The 17,915-nt window shown below is 44.5% G+C and overlaps 1 protein-coding gene across 4 annotated transcripts in view; it reads left to right on the top strand.

Annotated features, from left to right (window-relative positions):
* The window catches only part of SLC12A8 (solute carrier family 12 member 8), a 141,918-nt gene that overhangs the window by 95,946 nt on the left and 28,057 nt on the right, over positions 1 to 17,915 (top strand). For all 4 annotated transcript variants that reach the window (XM_045037049.1, XM_045037048.1, XM_019839892.3 and 1 more), the window contains exons 7-9: positions 4,734 to 4,821; positions 6,348 to 6,435; positions 13,959 to 14,105. In XM_045037049.1, coding sequence (XP_044892984.1) covers positions 4,734 to 4,821; positions 6,348 to 6,435; positions 13,959 to 14,105 — 323 coding nt within the window. The remainder of the gene's footprint in view (positions 1 to 4,733; positions 4,822 to 6,347; positions 6,436 to 13,958; positions 14,106 to 17,915) is intronic.

Genomic DNA, 17,915 nt, shown 5'->3' with positions numbered 1-17,915 from the left:
TTCAAGTTTTCTTTTCCTTCCTTCCTTTCTTTCTTTCTTTCTTTCTTTCTTTCTTTCTTTCTTTTCTTTTCTTTTCTTTTCTTTTCTTTTCTTTTCTTTTCTTTTTTTTTAGAGAGAGAGGGGCAGAGATAGAGAGGGGGAGAGAGAGAAGTGGGGCTCACCTGAAGTGGGGCACAAGCTCACCCAATGCAGGGCTCAAGCTCACCTAATGTGGTGCTCAAGCTTGCCCGATGGGGGACTCGAACTCACAAACCATGAGATCGTGACCTGAGCTGAAGTCAGATGTTTAACCCACTGAAGGCGTCCCTCAAGTATTTTATTAAATGCACTGAAGCTTGTAACAGTTAAGCCGACTTGAGTGAAAGATCATGGGACTTATATTTTTGTTTTTCAACAGTACTATGATGAAATTATTAGTGCTTTTTGTGTTCTACTTCTTCTCTGTCTCTTTTTAAAATTAGTTCCTAATATCAGTTAGTCATAGCTTTACTTTTATATTGTCAAGGTAGATAATATTCATATTCCATTTTGTAACTAGAGTTATGTCCTCTGTGCTTGTCTATAGGTCAATTTTTAGACGTCAGAAAACAGTAAACATGTATCCTATTGTGACTATGTAGCTGTTGTTCATTGAAGAGTGAAGCAGCAGCTAGAATTCCATTTCCTTTGCTGTGATTCTGATGAGGTCCTTGTGCCATTTAGGGGAGAATATTCCTAATTTCGTGGCCAAATGACTTACTTTGTTCTTACATTTTATCAGTTGTGTAAAATCATGTCATGACATGTTAGCTTGAATCCTATTTAGACATGGACTTTGTTCTTCCCTTTTCCTGGAGTTTCAATAAGCTTTCTTTTCTCTTGTTGCCAAAATATACAGTCAGCATGTCCTTAAAATCATTCAGTTTGTTAGTCCAGTTTGTTCATTGTGTTGAATCCAGTTCCTATTCAGAGGCCTCTCTCTTGGGGCCTCAATCCTTCTGCTCAATATCTTCTGGCTTCTCTGTGGTACAACTGTTATTCTGGGACTCTACTCCATTTCCGAGTCAAACAGAATCTTGTGTTTTCCTCCTTCATGGTTTACATCCTCATTTTGCTGGAGTACATGCTTTAGTATCTTCCTCAGAAATGATATGTGGGAGGTCAGTTTTTTGAGCTCTTCTCTACTAAACTTTGCTTTCACTTAATTGGTAATCTGGCTAAAATTCTCGTTTCAAAATATTTTTTCCTCAGAATTTTAAAATCAGTGCTCCATTGTTTTCTAGCATTCACTGTTGCCAAAGAGAAGTCTAATTTTTTTCCTTTATAAGTGTTCAGTTTTTACCTTTGGAAATATTTAGGGTTTTTCCTGAAGTTGCACAACGATGCATTTGGGTATGGACTTTTTATATTTTGATCTTTGTGTTGTCTACTTTATGGGATATTTCAACCTGTAGACTTGTGTCTTCTCCAGTTTGGAGACATTTACTTCTGGTTATCTATTATTTACTTCTCACTTATTTATCTGGTTATTTCTTGTGTTTTCTCTGTTCTCTCTGCATCTTCTGTTAGCTGGATGTTGTAGCTATAAGATATTTCCTCTATTTCTTCTCTTCTTTCCTCAAATTTTGTACCCCTTCATCTTTCTGTTCTCAATTCTGGGATACTTACTTTATCTTCCAAATCTTCTGCATTTTTAATTTTAGTGATCATTTCTGTAATTTCCAAAAGTTCTTTTTTGTTCTTGCACTATTTTTGTTTTTCATTGCATCTTGCTTTATAGATAGAATATTCTTCTTGGGTGTGTCTGGAGCTACTCATTACTATTTTCTTCAAAATTCTCTTCTGTGTCCTGATTTATACTTTTATTCCAGCCCAGGTTGTTCTATTTTTATCATGCATGTATTTGTGTATTTGTTGCTGGTTTTCATCACACCCCTGGCAATCTTTGGTTGCTGGCGTGGATTCCTGGCTGTAGTGTGTGTAGGTCTGTTTCCCTAAAGGGGCTCTTCCTTCACAGGCAACTTGACAGCAATAGATTTGTGAGAACAGCTAGTTCTTGAAGAGGGCTTCCTTTGGGTGTAAACATCCACACTAACAGCCCTGGTTTTCCTCGGGTTTATTCAGATCCTCTAGAGAAGTTTTCTAAGGCTTTCTTTTCCTTCCCTTTCACTCTGTGTCATTTTTGCCATTCTCTGTGTTCCAGACATCTGTAGCAACCTTTCGTCTACTTATGGCTGATGCCCCATCCCAATCCTCCTCTTAGAGGCATGTATACATTTCCCCCTTTCCTACCCTTTTAATAAGATTTTGGGAAGAAGAGAAACAGGAGGAAAGAAGAGGTGCCTAATGTGTGATTTGAAAACAAAAAGCCCTTTAAAAATTAGTTTTCCCCAGTTTCAAAATGATCACTGTAGAAAATTGAGAAATATATATATGTATAAGCAATAATATAAAAAATGACCTGTTTTCTATCACCCAGAAATAACATTGTTAACATTTTTTTTCAATATATGAAATTTATTGTCAAATTGGTTTCCATACAACACCCAGTGCTCATCCCAAAAGGTGCCCTCCTCAATACCCATCACCCACCCTCCCCTCCCTCCCACCCCCCATCAACCCTCAGTTTGTTCTCAGTTTTTAACAGTCTCTTATGCTTTGGCTCTCTCCCACTCTAACCTCTTTTTTTTTTTTTTTTCCCTTCCCCTCCTCCATGGGTTTCTGTTAAGTTTCTCAAGATCCACATAAGAGTGAAACCATATGGTATCTGTCTTTCTCTGTATGGCTTATTTCACTTAGCATCACACTCTCCAGTTCCATCCACGTTGCTACAAAAGGCCAGATTTCATTCTTTCTCATTGCCACGTAGTATTCCATTGTGTATATAAGCCACAATTTCTTTATCCATTCATCAGTTGCTGGACATTTAGGCTCTTTCCACAATTTGGCTATTGTTGAGAGTGCTGCTATAAACATTGGGGTACAAGTGCCCCTATGCATCAGTACTCCTGTATCCCTTGGGTAAATTCCTAGCAGTGCTATTGCTGGGTCATAGGGTAGGTCTATTTTTAATTTTCTGAGGAACCTCCACACTGCTTTCCAGAGCGGCTGCACCAATTTGCATTCCCACCAACAGTGCAAGAGGCATTGTTAACATTTTTAAAACATGTCCTGGTTCCTTTTTTTTTCCCTATGCATAAATTTATCTGTTGCCTTTTTTTTTTTTACAACAATGGGATCATGCCATATATGTTTTCTAATATGCATCTGAAAATGAAACAATAGCTTTTGAATATCTTTCCATGTCACAACATATCTCTGATAACACAGAGCCCTGGTATTTACTGAAAGACATATCATCACTTATTGAACCAATCCCTTACTTGTAGACATTAGGTTCCTTCTCATTTTCACTATTATAGACAAGCATTTATAAACATTTTTGGCTACATCTGTACTCATATCCTTGACCATTTACTGAGGATAAAGTTCCAGTCGTGGAATTAATTGCTGGTCAACCCATGTTCAGTCCCAGTGTGGGGCCCCCATTCAGGGCACCCTTTGAAATAGGCCCTCATTAGCTCCCTGGTTCCATACCTTCACCTCACTCCATTTCACCTGAACTCCCCCAACAAGCATTATAGAGGGTGGGGGGTTGGTAAGAGCATAATTTTCAGAGTCAGAGTGACTGAGGTTGAATCCTAGCTTTCCCACTTACTAAATGTGTGACCTCCGGCTATTTTAATTAACCTCTCTGATCACTAGTTTCCTTTTCTATAAAATGGGGGAAATAATTCTACTTTTCTGATGTGATTGTTGTGAGGATAAAGCAAAATAAAAAATGCATGGAAAGCATTAGCACAGGCACTGGCAGGATGAAAGTGTTCATAAATCCATAATGATGGGGTTAGACCCAGCTCTGTCCCTAAGCCCATGTAAATCTTCCTGCAAGGCCACATTGGAGATGCACCCACCCCTTTGTGAAACTTTCCTGACCAGGACTTATAAAGCACTTGTGGGCTGGACCTACTTTTGATGTTCAGAACACATCATCTGTTGCATTCTTCTGTGTGTGAGCATGGACAGAGGCGATGTCCCCCCTCCCCATCCCACACTGCCCTCCCTCCCCATCATGACTAATTTATGACTTCTCATGAGTGTGGTTGGGGAATAGAGGCAATAATGAAGAGGAGTTTGTGACTCAGTTCTTTAGACTGTTCTCAGGATTGTTCTTTAGAACTTGCTTAGAGCCCTTTGGTCTCTGGCTCTGGCTGTTGGATGCAACCTGCCCCCCAGGACACCTGAACCCCAGTGTAGTCAGTGGGAAGCAGAAGCAAGGAACTCTGCTGAAGAGGGGAAAGCAGGTGCTTTGCTAAGGCTGAGTCTCCCCAGGGAATTGGCGGGGGCGGGGGGGGGGGCGGGTGGGTAGAGGCAGAGCTCAGTATGTGGCCACAGGACCTTTGTGCAGCCTGCCAGCTGCCTCACTCACCCTCATTACTTTGCACTGCACCATAAGATGCTTTTGTGGCCAGCAGGGCTTTCCTCCCAAGCATCATCCAATCCACAAAGGTCCCATTCATGCCTCACGGATGCCTCCCTAGTTGCCAGGGGAGATTGAGAAGCTCAGTTGCCAGAACTGCAGATGGAAGGGCTTGCCGTGGGATAGCTTCCAGGAGAGGGCCCTGATGAAGAGAAGGCGATTCATGGAGTGGAGTTCGCTGCTCACCCCTCTCCCCTGTCTGGGTGTCTTTCAGGAGTCATGGCTGGTTTCAACATGGGGGGTGACCTCAGGGAGCCCGCTGCCAGCATCCCCCTGGGCTCCATAGCAGCTGTTGGCATCTCGTAAGTAAGTTCCCCTCATGGCAATCAGCTGGAGAGAGGGAGAGAAAACCCCAGGCAAAAGAGGGGATTGCCCCTTTTGTTCTGAGAGTGCCCCAACTGTGGCCAATCTATTTCATATTCCAGTTCTCCTTTTAACACTCAGCGGGCTGGAAAATTCACGTCTGGTGGGTTCAGACGCTTGCCCTTTCATACCCCCTGCCTGGGAATGCGGGAGGAGGAGGAATCCTTTCTTTCCTTTCTCCTCAGCCTCCTGCCCCTCCTCCTCCCCCACTTCCATTTTGAACTTGGGGATTTTTTTAACCATTGGTTTTCCAGGATCGTTGGGAGGAATTTAAAGGTGAAGAGTTTTGCAGTCAGACATGTTGGGATTTCTATCCCAGCTCTGCTGCTGGGGGGCTGTGTGATTTTGAGCATTTTACTTGGTTCTCTGAGCCTCTGTTTCCTTTCTTGGAAAGTAGAGATAATGAGAATATGTGTGCCCCAGAGACTGTGGAGCAGATACTGTGTGTAAAGACACATAGCAGGCTCTCCTTACCAGCCGCCCCCCCCCCCAACCGTCCTCACCCAGCCTGCCTCCCCTGCACCTCTCCAAGGCTGTCAGGCTCCCTGGGTTTTAATTCACACTGTGCCACCCACAGGAGCAAACTGAGTGGCCTCGGGTCTGCTTCTGACCTTCTAGAATCTTCTGTTTTATTCTCAGTACTACAGAAAGAAGCTTCTCTGCCTTCACTGGGTAGACATGACAATGTCTTGAGAAGTTAAAAGTGCCCGTATTATTTCAACCATGATATTGTTAAAATATTCACAAATGCTGACTGTGCTCTTAGCTTATTATAGTGGCACCATCACTTCAGTCTATTTTGTGCTCAATATGGCTGTGCGTGGGGAAGAGAATGGAGACAACAGAGCATACATGGGGTGTTGGGAAGGAAAGAGAAGAAAGAACCCTGCCTCATTTGGAGGTCATAGCTGGGAGGCCCCTGGAGAAACCTCTGGCCCATCCTCTCACTGCCCAGATGGGAATGAGGCTGCGGGGATCATGTGACTTTTTCAAGGTCACAGGGTGCCTGGGGGCAGAGCCAGGTCACTGCTGCCCTTTTCACACTTGGCTCGGCTCTCTATCATCTGGGATCCAAGGAACAGCAGGACCCAGAAGCCTGAAAGATCACGTACTTGTTCTTCAGGGGTACGAAGGGGGGGGTTGGGGGGTTGCCCGTCAACCCTGCCTGAGTCCCGGCAACCTAGAGGTCAGTGGGGCCTCTCGCTCCCCACTCCCGATACACTTTGTGTGTTTTTCTTCTTTGATGTCAGAGACAAAACAATGATACACTTTTTTGGCAAGAGATGCTAGAGGAGAAAGAGTACTGAAAGCCCCCTCAGACAAGCGAGGGAGGCTTTATGACTGGCCTTTCTCTTTCCTTCTGAGACAAGTCCCCATGGGACCCAGGGGCTGAGTGGGGTGGGTTGGGATGGGGTTGGCCGAAGTCAGGGATGTAGCTCTGCTCCACTCTTGGGGTTTTTTGCAGGTGGTTTCTGTACATCGTATTTGTCTTCCTGCTGGGCGCTGTCTGCACCCGAGAGGCCCTTCGCTATGACTTCCTGATAGCGGAAAAGGTGGGTGAGTCCAGCACGGCTGAAGGGCTCAGTCTGCTGGTTCGTTTATTTGCTCCCATAACAAATGGCTACCTCCCTCTTGCAGCCCCGCCCAGGAATCCAGAGAGTCTTGGGCCCAGGGCTGAAGCAGCAGGGGAAGAAGGGCAAAAATATGGAAAAGGTAGAGGTTTTTCTTATAGATCCCTAGAAACAGATACCAGCCCCTGGAAAGGCACTTACATGCAGGTGACTACACAACAGAACACAACCATCTCTTCATGTCAGAAATCAGGACAGAAACAAAGGATACCATCAGCAAAAATCCCTTGCTCAACCAGTCCTTCACTTTTGCCAAAAGCCTCACCTCCTACCATGAGCAGAAAGTGCTGCTCTAAGGAAGCCGGTAAAAGGAGGAGGCTGATGGACAGAAAAGAGGCAGCTAAGTGGATGGAGTCCAGAACACCAGGGCGAGGCCCGCCTTGCCCTCTGAGGACCTTGACTCTGTGTTCTCTCCCAGGGGTGGGCTGGGGTTGATCTGGCCGTAATATCTTTGTTTCAAGAGCTGTACACGCCGCCTGCCAGAAGGTTAGCAAATTCCTCACGTTCCACAGCTGCCCTTTACAGGATAGAGGTCGTGTGACAGTCAAGGACACTCATTTGGCATCTCTAGAACCTAGGAGAATAAGATTCCCATACGCTTTTCTGGAAATCCCCAAAAACTCCTACCTTCCCTTAAGTTCCTAGAGGATGAGTGGACCCTGAGATTCCTGTTAGTTATCAGAGAAATGTAGTAGGCTAGGAAAGTTTTCTTAGTTAACTTCCGAGTGTTTCTGCTCCTATTTTGGGAGAAAGTACCATTTTCTCCTGGTGTGAGGCTCGGCAAAAGCTACTTTGCTGGTCTTCATGGAGGGCCACTGGCCACTCCTTGGGGCAGCCTGGGGCAGAAAACTCTGAACTTTCTCTTCTGAGCTACTCTTGGGCTTGGTTTCCACATTAGCACATGTTTCTTTTTAAGATACGTAGGCCACGATGTAAAGATGACTTATGTTTTCAGGGGTCTTGACTTGACCATGAAAGCAGGTTTTAAAAGAGGGGAGCTGCTCAGGTAATGAGAGGACTGTCACCCCACTTCCAGGGACCAAGGTCTTAAACCCCCAGAGAGAGGTTTGCTCTCAGGGAAGGAATCTACAGCCCTCATGTTTAACTGTATGCGTGCTTCCATCTTGAATTTCACCTTCAAGGGGCCTTTTCTCTAATTGTGGAATGAAAAGCTTGGCTGCATCAGAGGAATTAAAGGCCTCAGGGAACAGCTGATCCTTTGACCTGGGGAATCTGCCTGCTGCTGTCTGCAACTTGCCAGTGGCTAGCTAGCTGGCTAGCTCCGCCTGCCTCTAAAGCTGGTTTGTTTCTAGTAGATTCCCTCACAGAGGTCCTTTCAACCATTTGAGGCTCTTACCTGGATGGAACACAGCAAATTATCCCCTGGTCTGGGGCTCCTCTCTCTCCCTCCTTCCCCTCCTTTGCAGAAAGAACTAAAAACAGGTATGTGGGATGGGAGGCAGCCTGTATCCAAGGAAGGCTACAATGAGAAAGTAAAAACATCTCCATGGACAGCACGGGAAAGCCTTTGTGGGTGGAAATCCCACTGTTAATAATAGACACATGAACTGGGGAAGCTTGCTTGGAATGCCACCTGTCCCAGACATTGAACAGGTAGGCAAGCATTTAGCCAGCTGGGGGCACCTGCTAAACCGTGCTTGGCAACGATCTGTGGGAATGACATTGTGCACACATCAGGATGAGAGGTGGAGAGTTCATTTTTTGGAGAGGAATAGACTGTGTCTTAGAATAGACAGTTGTAAAACCTAAAAGAAAGGAAAGATACTGTTCTTGGTTCTCAGCAGCAAACAGGGGCTGGCACAGCAAGTAGGTCAACAGGGACAGAACCCGCCAGGGCAACTCTAAAGTGGCAGCACTCTGGTGTGCTGCTGCTCCCCAAAGCCTCCCCCCACCCCTACAAAGGGGATCACACAGGACTTCCCCCCCTCGAAGCCTTGAACCTTGGCTTTCCTCCTTTTGGCTTTCGGTGTTCCTCCTTGGGACTGACTCAGCTGCAGTAGCAGGCACATACTCAGGCAGTGAGCTGGGCCACAAACCACTTTATTAGCACTGCCTGGAGAATGGAAGGGTATAGGTGTACAGTGTCCCACGTGGTTACTTGACCCAGCTCACCACCCTCACCTGGTTTTAGTGAACTGTTCATCCGGTTTCGTGTCTTAGCTATGGCCTGGGTTCTGAGCCAGCCCGTCTCTGAGCTCTTCTGGCCCCCGCGGAAGCAAATCCTCCTCAGTCTGGTCTGTGTGTCCTGAGGGTCTCCCCTTCAGGCACAGACCAGGGCAGGCCTCCAGGATGCTCCCCTTGGTGCTGGTTCTCTCAAAGCTCCTCAGGGCACGTCTCTGTCTTTCTGTCGGGTGCTTTCTGCCAGAACACTTACCTTCAATGGCTGCTGGCCGCCCTGGCCTTCTTTCTGCAGCTGGTCAGTTCATCTGTTTCTTTTTGGGTTTCCGGCAGCTTCTCAGATCTATTTCTAATTATTTGGCTTCCCAGCCTACAGTTTCTCTAAGAAGTTTCTTTTTTGTTTTATATCCATGCCCCACCGAAACTTTTCCCTGGCTTTTGGGTGTTAGTCTCTGTAGTGTTACACTTTCTAAAAAACCTTTAGTACGTTGTGGTGGCTCTGAGGTAATCTATGTAAAGCACAATACTTGGTACATAGTAGGTGCTTATTAAATTTGGACTCCTCTGTACACTACTTATGGGGATAACCTTATAGATGGGGCATATTTTTTCCCCCTACAAATCCAGCATATTTAGCAGGATAGGAAAAAAAAAAAAGTCAGTCCTAATATCAATCCCAATATTATTCAGTTATAGAAAAGGAGTTGTATAAAGATCAGTTATTAGTAGGGGTAAAACTGAACAGATTAAATAATTGTTTCAGAATAAACTTGTATACAGTTCAGGGAAAAAAAATGTTTATTAACATCCAAAAGACCAGGTACTTTAGGAAGACTGGAGCTTGCTATCTAGCAAAATAAGAACAAACTAAGTAGGAAAAGTACCCCAAAAGTATCTTTGTTAAAAATGAGGTATCCATAGATTTGGCAGTCATGGTTTCATGTATTCAAGAGGGACCTTGAGTGCCCAGGGTACAGGCTGTGCTTGGCAAGATGGGGTGGGGCAGGGCCCTCGGCTGGTGAAGGAGCCTCGCCAGCTGTTGAGTATCCACCATCCAGCCCATCCTGGCTGCCCTCTGCTCCCCATCACGGACACGGAACTGCCTCTCGGGAAGTGAAGCCATCTTTATTTCCTGATGGAAAATGGCTACGAAGCGAGAGAGAAAACTTGACTGAAAGTTGAGTTGTTGGTCATTTTGTGGTGTAAGGTCCGTATTAGAAAACTCATGTCTGATGTGAGAGAAAACTAGGGGACTGTGAGGCAATTTGGGATTATAAAGGGTTTCAGGATATACTCCTGAGTAACATCAAGGGCACATAGGAATTGGATGAGGCAGAATGAGCACCCTGCAAATGACTTTGAATCCAATCCTTCAGGAGAAGGGAGCAGCCAGTGGATAGGTGGGATTTCTTAGTGAAGCTCCAATGGGAGTTGGGATATAATATGAAAAGCAGAGAGGTGGAATTATGATTTTTATCAGTAGTTACTGAGGAAAGAAATTAGGGTAGTTCCCACCTCAGATAATATGTTGGAAAGACAGAATTTTTTGTGATGGCTCAAACAGGTGTATGACAGAGGGGTGATTTTTTCCCCCCATAAAGAACTGTTGACACACATCTGCTCAAATAAATGCTCACTTCCATCTCCACTGGCACAGTTAGCAAGTCTGTAGTTCTGTATGAATAGAGACAGTGATTAAATTCTCCAAGGGCTGGGAGCAAAGCTGTGTGGTTTCCTGCTGTGCCTCAAAAGTCTTACCCTGTGCCCAGCACTGTGCCAGGTACATAACCTGTCCTCAGTGAATGCTTCCAAGGATGGATGGATGGCAGATAGAGGGGACAAAATAGGATGCACATGGGAGAGAGAAATAGAATGGAGCTTTTATAATTCATCCAGACATGAGACACTTCATTTTTCAGCAAAATTGACAGAATAACCAGAATAATAGGTTTTTTTGTTGTTTTAAATATTTATTTATTTTTGAGAGAGAGAGAGAGAGAGAGCGAGAAAACCGGGGAGAAGCAGAGAGAGAGGGGGACAGAGGATCCAAAGTGGGCTCCATACTGACAGCTGAGAGCCTGATGCGGGGCTCAAACTCAGAACTGTGAGATCATGAGCCGGAGTCAGACGCTTAACCAACTGGGCCACCTAGGCACCCCAATAAAAATTTTATATAAAAGGATTATCAAGTGAACAGACCATTGTAAACACAGTTGATACACTGGGCATAACAAGTCACTATACCTGGACAGTCCCCTCTCCTACCCCTAGCCCAAAGGTCCTGCAGGAATCCCAGGGAGTGTTTGTGGGAAGGCTGGCCAAAGATGGGCATCCTGGTGCCAGAGACTCCAGCTCCTGGGTCAGCCCCACACTAGGAGGAAGCCAGATTAGGGAATTTCATTTCCAATCTGAGTAAATGGACAGGCTTTCAATAAAAAAAATTTTTTTTAACATAAATATATATAATCTTTTGGATAAGAAGCAATACAGTTTCTGCAAGGAGATACCATGCCTACGTCTCCTGGAGAATTCTCTGAAAGGACATCGTGGTGGGTACAATGCACCTTGCCCAGTGGTTCTCTACCCTGGCTGTGCATTAGAATCACCTGGAGGGTTTCGGAAACATCAAGGATGTCTGTGCCCCACCCTACACTCATAAAGCAAAACTTCTGCAGTGATTCTTAGGTATAGCCAGATCAGAGAACTACTAATTAGATTTTCTATAAAGCTTTTGATAAAATTTCATCATGGAGTTTATGTATTTTTAAAACCAGCAAATACAGGATGCATTTGGTCAAGAAGACAGAAACAAAGGTTAGAAGTGAAGGATTGCATCTCAGAATGGATCAGAGATTGATAATGGAGCCAGTTTATCTGCCAATTTTGTGAGGCATCCAGGGAACGAGTCACAGTGAAGTCGTGAAGCTTCATGAATTCCATGGGCATGTGCTGAGCCTGTTTGCCAGACTGTTAGGTGTGGTGGGGCAGGGGCAGGGGCAAGATGCATGAGACACAGGAGCTTATGTTGCACTGCAAGATAAGTCATGAGTGTAATGGACTACAACCTAGGGTGGAAATTACAAATGCTGTCAGAATATACAAATAGAGTGATGGGAGGGGCGCTTGGGTGGCTCAGTTGGTTAAGCATCTGACTTGGTTTTGGCTCAGGTCATGATCTTGCGGTTTTGTGAGTTCAAGTCCCACGTTGGGCTCTGCGCTGACAGCATGGAGCCTGCTTGGGATTCTCTCTTTCCTACTCTCTCTGCGCCCCTCGCCCAGTCCCTCTGTCTCTCTGTCTCTCTAAAAATAAATAAACTTAAAAAAAAGGGATAAACATTAGATGATATTAATTTCTTCTAGTTATAAAATGATAAGAAGTGTGGGGGTAGAATAGACATAGACACCTGTGATAATGAAGAAAATAGACATGAGAGATTCTGGGGATAAGATGAGGTAACACATTTAGGGAAAAGTAATCCACACTGAAATGAAGTTCAAGTTAGGCTCTGCAGTGGACCTGAGTTATGTTTATCAGGCCCCTGGCATCCCTGACCATTTGGGGGTTATTCCACCTATATCTGATCTTGGAGGGAGTGATGAGCCCCACTTAATATTAATAGTACAGAAGCCCGAAGGACAAGACGCTCTCTTGCCTGCCCCTTTGTGGCCTAAGTAGGGCATGTGACCTAGCTTAGACCCATCAGATGCTCCAAGTGTAATAAATGGGACAACAGTGAAGGGTTAGTGGGAATTCATCTGCAGGGAAACAGGGTGCTGGTAGCATCCTGGTCAAACTGTTCCCATTCCAGAGTCCAGCTTGTGCCTCCAGGCTTCGGTCTTGCCCTTTCTGAGCATGATCTTTCAGCTTCGTGATGATTCTGTGAACCTCCAGGGTCCTGCAAATATATTCTTTTAAAAGTATTTTGTTTCTAATCAGGAATCCTGGCTGATGCAGGTTTCCTGTGATAATTTATGAGCCAGGAAAGAGGTCTAGCCATGGACTAGTATTCCATGTAGCTTGATGCCACTGACCCAGTGAACTGACAAGGCAAGGACATAAAAAGTGAGGTGGAGAATCTTCATCATGAAGGGTGTGACAAAACCATGCAAATTAAGATGACCCCATCTGTGACATTTGGACAAATGAGCATTTGGAACATACAGTTCTGGCCGCTGTGCCTATGGTAAAGTAGAATGGAGATGGGCATCTCAAATAATCAGAAAACAGACTTCCCGCTGGGTACAGATGAGGTCCAGCTCAGGGCAGGGACGGGGCGGGGGGGGGGGGGGGCAGTTCCTGATAGCCTGTGACACAGCTGCATGGCCAGTAGCACTGATCTTTGCAAGTCAACATCCAGCAGAACAACTGTGCCCTCTCTTAGTCTATCTGTTGGTGATTTGTGGGCCATGTGGGTCATGGAGCTCATTCATTCCTTCAGCGTTCGAAGCTCTGTGTTGGCACGGATACTAGCATGAACAAGATAGGGGCCCTGCAGAAATGAGGCCTCTGGGACCACTTGTGTGGGAGGGTGCTACTCACCTTACACTGAGGTGCTATGGGGTCCTGAGGAGCAGCCGCTGCTGTGAGGGGCTTGGGGAAGGCCTCATGGAGGAAAGGAGGTTTGTGCTGAGTCTTGAAGCACAACTGGGTTTAACAGACAGACAATGAGTGGATTAGGAGTGGACAGAGGGTGTTAGCTGGCAGGGAAACATTCTGACAAAGACTCTGAGTGTGTGGGGTATGGGGCTACAAAGGTCACAGACCAGGAAGGGGCCGAGAATGTCAGGGTGTTGGGAAGCCATTGATATTGTTATGGCAGTGACATTATGATCGAGTTTGAGTTTAGAGACGTCACTCTGGCAGAGGCTTGGGGATAATTCAGAGTGGACAGAACGTAGAGGCAGGAGGCCAGTTGGCCAGTGGTTCTCAAAGTGTGGTCCCCAGACCCTCAGCATCAGCATCAACTGGGAACTTTTTAGAAATCCAAATTCTTGGGCTCTTCCCTAGAACTGCTTAATCAGAAACTCTGAGGTGGGGATCAAAAATCCGTATTTTAACAAGCCCTCTAGCTGAGACTGATGCACGCTCAATTTGAGAACCCTATGTTGTCCATACAAGAGGTGATGGTGAGCCAAACTGAAATAGTGGCAGTATGAATGAAATGGGATGGAGTTGGGAATATTGGAAATATATCCGAGAGGCTGAATCTAGAGGACTAATGATCGATGGGGTGCAGATGGTGCTAGGGAACAGAAAGGGACAAGCATATTCTGGCATTGGGTAATGAAATTGCTTCCTTATATAGGTGTCCCTGGTGGGCTTCCTGTTCCTTTTGGGCTTATACATCTCATCTCTGGCCTCCTGTATGGGAGGACTCTATGGAGCCCCCCGGATCCTGCAGTGCATTGCCCAGGAGAAAGTGATTCCCACACTGGCCTGTCTGGGGAAAGGGGTGAGTGATCCTTTTTTTGAGAAATGTACATTTTGCTGCGAACCAGATTATCAGCCAATAAATTGCTTAAGTCTCTCCGATTAGAGCCAGTGGTCAAGTTCTCCAGAGTGGGAGAAATGAGAATGCAGAGTTGTTCTCTCCTGTCCTCTGGCAGCCTTAGGGTGGAGCCAGTTGGACAAACCATCTGTCAATGTCATAGCCACCAGAACCCCTTGGCACTGGGTTAGCTAACTGACAGAATGGCATCTTGGACCCTGAGCAACAGGGAAAGGGAGTGTCACATCCTTTCATAAAAATAAATTTGGGATCCTCTCAGTTCAGCATAGAAGAAAAAATCTCTTGGTGAGGAGGGGAGCTGGACCTTGCAGCTCAAACTCTGCCCTTGATTTTTGCCTTTCCTTTGGGGTTGCTGTAGGATGATTTCCCATACCTCGGGCCTCTGGGCCTCCTGTCAGTCTTCATGGCTCAAACTCTCACCGATAGAATATAGCTTGGTTGAATCACGAAATGATAGAATGAGACATTCCTAAAACCTAAGCGATGACAAAAGAGAAATAGAGTTAGAGAGAGAGAACCCTACTTCCCAATAATGTGGTTTACTGAGAAAGAGTTCATTTCTGTCTTATTGGAGCACCACAGAGACCCTCCCCCAACCCCTTCCCACCCCAGACCCCTCTCGGGTAGGGTCACCTTACCATCCTCCACTTCTGACCCATCAGCCAGCATGGGCTGGATGGGAGCACTGACTCTCATCTCTGTACCTTCTATGTGGTATATGCCTTTTCTTTTACTTTAATTTCATGTATTTTTATTAGGTAATGTATACACAGGGCTCAAAACTAAGAAAGATATAAAAGGTATACATTGAGAATTTTTGCTCCTATCATGACTCTTTTATTATCTCTTTCTTCACCAGCACCCATGCCCTATCAGTAGCTGTTTTTATTAGTTTTTTTTTATGAATCCTCTCTATTTTTTTATACAACTATAGTGTTCTAACGTGGTTCTATACCTTGCTTTTCTTCATTTACTATAACTTGGAAGTCCAACTTTTCATATGTATGTCAAGAAAACTTTTTCATTCTTTTTCCATTGGGTGGATAGACCATAGTTTTATCTAGTTTCCTATGGATTGACCCATGTGTGGCTTTCAGTAAACAGTGCTACAAGGAATAATGTTGTGTATGTGTGTGTAATTATTTAATGTGCAGGTATATCTGTAGGTTTGCTGCAACAAAATGTATTTTTAATTTTAATAGATATTGTCAAGACACCTTTCATAGAATTTGTATGATTTTTGTTATTTCTACCAGGAATGTATAACAGTTCCTGCTTCCTGACAGTCAGCATCACTCTTAGATTCAGGCCAAAAGACCCTGCTTTATAGACTCTGTTCTGGGTTCTGGTCCTTGATAAGGAGTTCATGAGATCAAGGGGACATGCCCACTGGATCCCAGACCCCTCTTCTGGATGGTGTACATGTGCTGCACTGGACCATTTGCACTCTTGCCTGGAATTCTCTGCCCGGATGTCCCACAACCCACATCCAGGGTCTGCAAGGGCCCCTTCCCTGGGCCTGTCCTTTTAGGACCTGGGTATGGGCAGGAGTCCACATGTAGGTGTGAGGCCCCCACAGTATGGTCTGGGAAGGGTAGGAGGTGGGCTAGGAGCTGGCGGCTGTATGTGGCCATCCTCTACTGAAGAACCCTGAGGAGAACAACAATTCTAAACTTGAACCTGGTCTTCCCCATTGTCCTAAAGGTGTGTTTGCAAAGGAAGGAAGATAGAACATATTTGCTTTAACTGTTTGTTAGCTTGGTTTATACTTATACATATTTGGACATCGTGTGTGAGGACTGCCATTTGCACTCTGGTCCCAGGTACCACATTATTAGCAATCACAGTTCATTGTCAAATGTGACTTTTTGCTAGTTGTATAGTGAGAAATGACATCTCAGGATCCTTGTGATTTGCATTACTCTCTCTCTCTTTTTTAAATGTTCATTTTGGGAGGCAGAGGGACAGAGAGAGAGGGGGACAGAAGATCCAAAATGGGCTCTAGGCTGACAGCAGAGAGCCCGATGTGGGGCTTAAACTCACAAACTGTGAGATCATGAGCTGAGCTGAAGTCAGACACTTAATTGAGCCACCCAGGCACCCCTGTGATTTGCACTACTCTTATATGAATGAGGTTGGAGATCGTTTCCTCTTAGAGTCATATATATATCCTGTGATTGTTGGTCTTTTTCTTCTCAATTGCTAGAAGCTCTTCTTTTGTTGGGGAAGTTAACTCCTTGTGATATATATTACAAATGTTTTCTCTAGTTTGTCACTTGCTTTTTAACTTTCAAGTTTTTTTCTCCCCAAAGCTTCTTTACATATGATTAAATTTTATTAGCACATTTTCTTTTTTAATGGGGGAGAGAATAAACTTTAAAAAAATTTTGAGAGCTATTCAACATATAGAAAAGAGCATAAAACCAATATGAACAGGTTTTTTTTTTTTTTAATTTTGTATGTTTATTTTTGAGAGAGACAGAGTGCAAGTGGTGGAAGGGCAGAGAGAGACAGAGACACAGAATCTGAAGCAGGCTCCAAGCTCTGAGCTGTCAGCACAGAGCCCGACTTGGGGCTTCAACCCATGAACCATGAGATTATGACCTGAGCTGAAGTTGGACACTTAACTGACTGAGCCACCCAGGCACCCCAATATGAAGTTTTGAAGAATAACTGAAATGAATGTTCCAGCCTCCACATGCCTTCTCTGGTCAGAGCCCCATCCCTCTCTGAACCTGTAGTCTTCTGTGATAATAATTTCCTTGCTTTCTTCAAGGCTTTACTCAGGAGTCAGCAAACTTCTTCTGAGAAGGGCCAAATAGTAAATACTTTAGACTTTGCAGGCCCTATGGCCTCTGTCACAACTACTCAACTCTGCAATTGTAGCTCAAAAGTAGCCACAGACACAGACATGTCTATTGGGGGATAGGTGTAGCTGTTTTCTAGTCAAACTTTTTTATGGACACTGAAATTCGAATTTCATGTAATTTTTGTGTGTCATGAAATCTTCCTCTTCTTTTGATTTTTTTTCCCCCAACTGTTTAAAAGTGTAAAACCGTTCTTAGCTCATGGGCATACATAAACAGATGGTGGCCAGATGGCCCATGAGCCATAGTTTGCTGACCCCTGGTTTGCTTCCTACATATGCATCTCTAAACAAAATTGTTTAATTTTGCCTGTTTTTAAACTTTGTATAAATGTGGCATGCCTCTTTCCCTCAACATTATGTTTACGAGATTTGTCTACATTTTTGCTTGAAGCAGCAGCTTGTTTATTATCATCCCTATATAGCATTTCCTCACTTGCTAGAATTTATTTATCCATTCTGCTGTTGATGGACATTTGGGTTGTTTCCAATTTGGGACTGTTACAGACAGTACAATAAACATTCTTATATTAGTAGAAAGGTTCACTGTAAAGGTCTTCCAGACTATATACCCGTTATTGGAATTGCTAAGCTATAAGGTATGTCTATTTTCACTTACTAGACAACAAACTCTTTTCCCAAAGTACTTGTACTAATTGACCCCTATCAGCAGCGGATAAGCGTTCCTATCCCTCTGTGTTTGTGCCAATGCTTGACACTATCAGACTTTTTAGTTCTTGCCAATCTGGTGGGTGTTTAATGGGATCTTCCTATGGTTTCAATTTGCATTTCCTTGATTACTTAATGAAGTTGGGTACCTTTCCTATGCTTAATAGACATTCTTTTGCTCACTTCCTTTTTTAGTGGGTTGTCTGACTTCTAATTAT

The sequence above is a fragment of the Felis catus genome, chromosome C2 (assembly GCF_018350175.1).
Source record: "Felis catus isolate Fca126 chromosome C2, F.catus_Fca126_mat1.0, whole genome shotgun sequence".
NCBI classification, from domain to species: domain Eukaryota; kingdom Metazoa; phylum Chordata; class Mammalia; order Carnivora; family Felidae; genus Felis; species Felis catus.
Note: the sequence above shows the minus strand (reverse complement) of the source record. Positions and strands in the feature narration are given on the sequence as shown.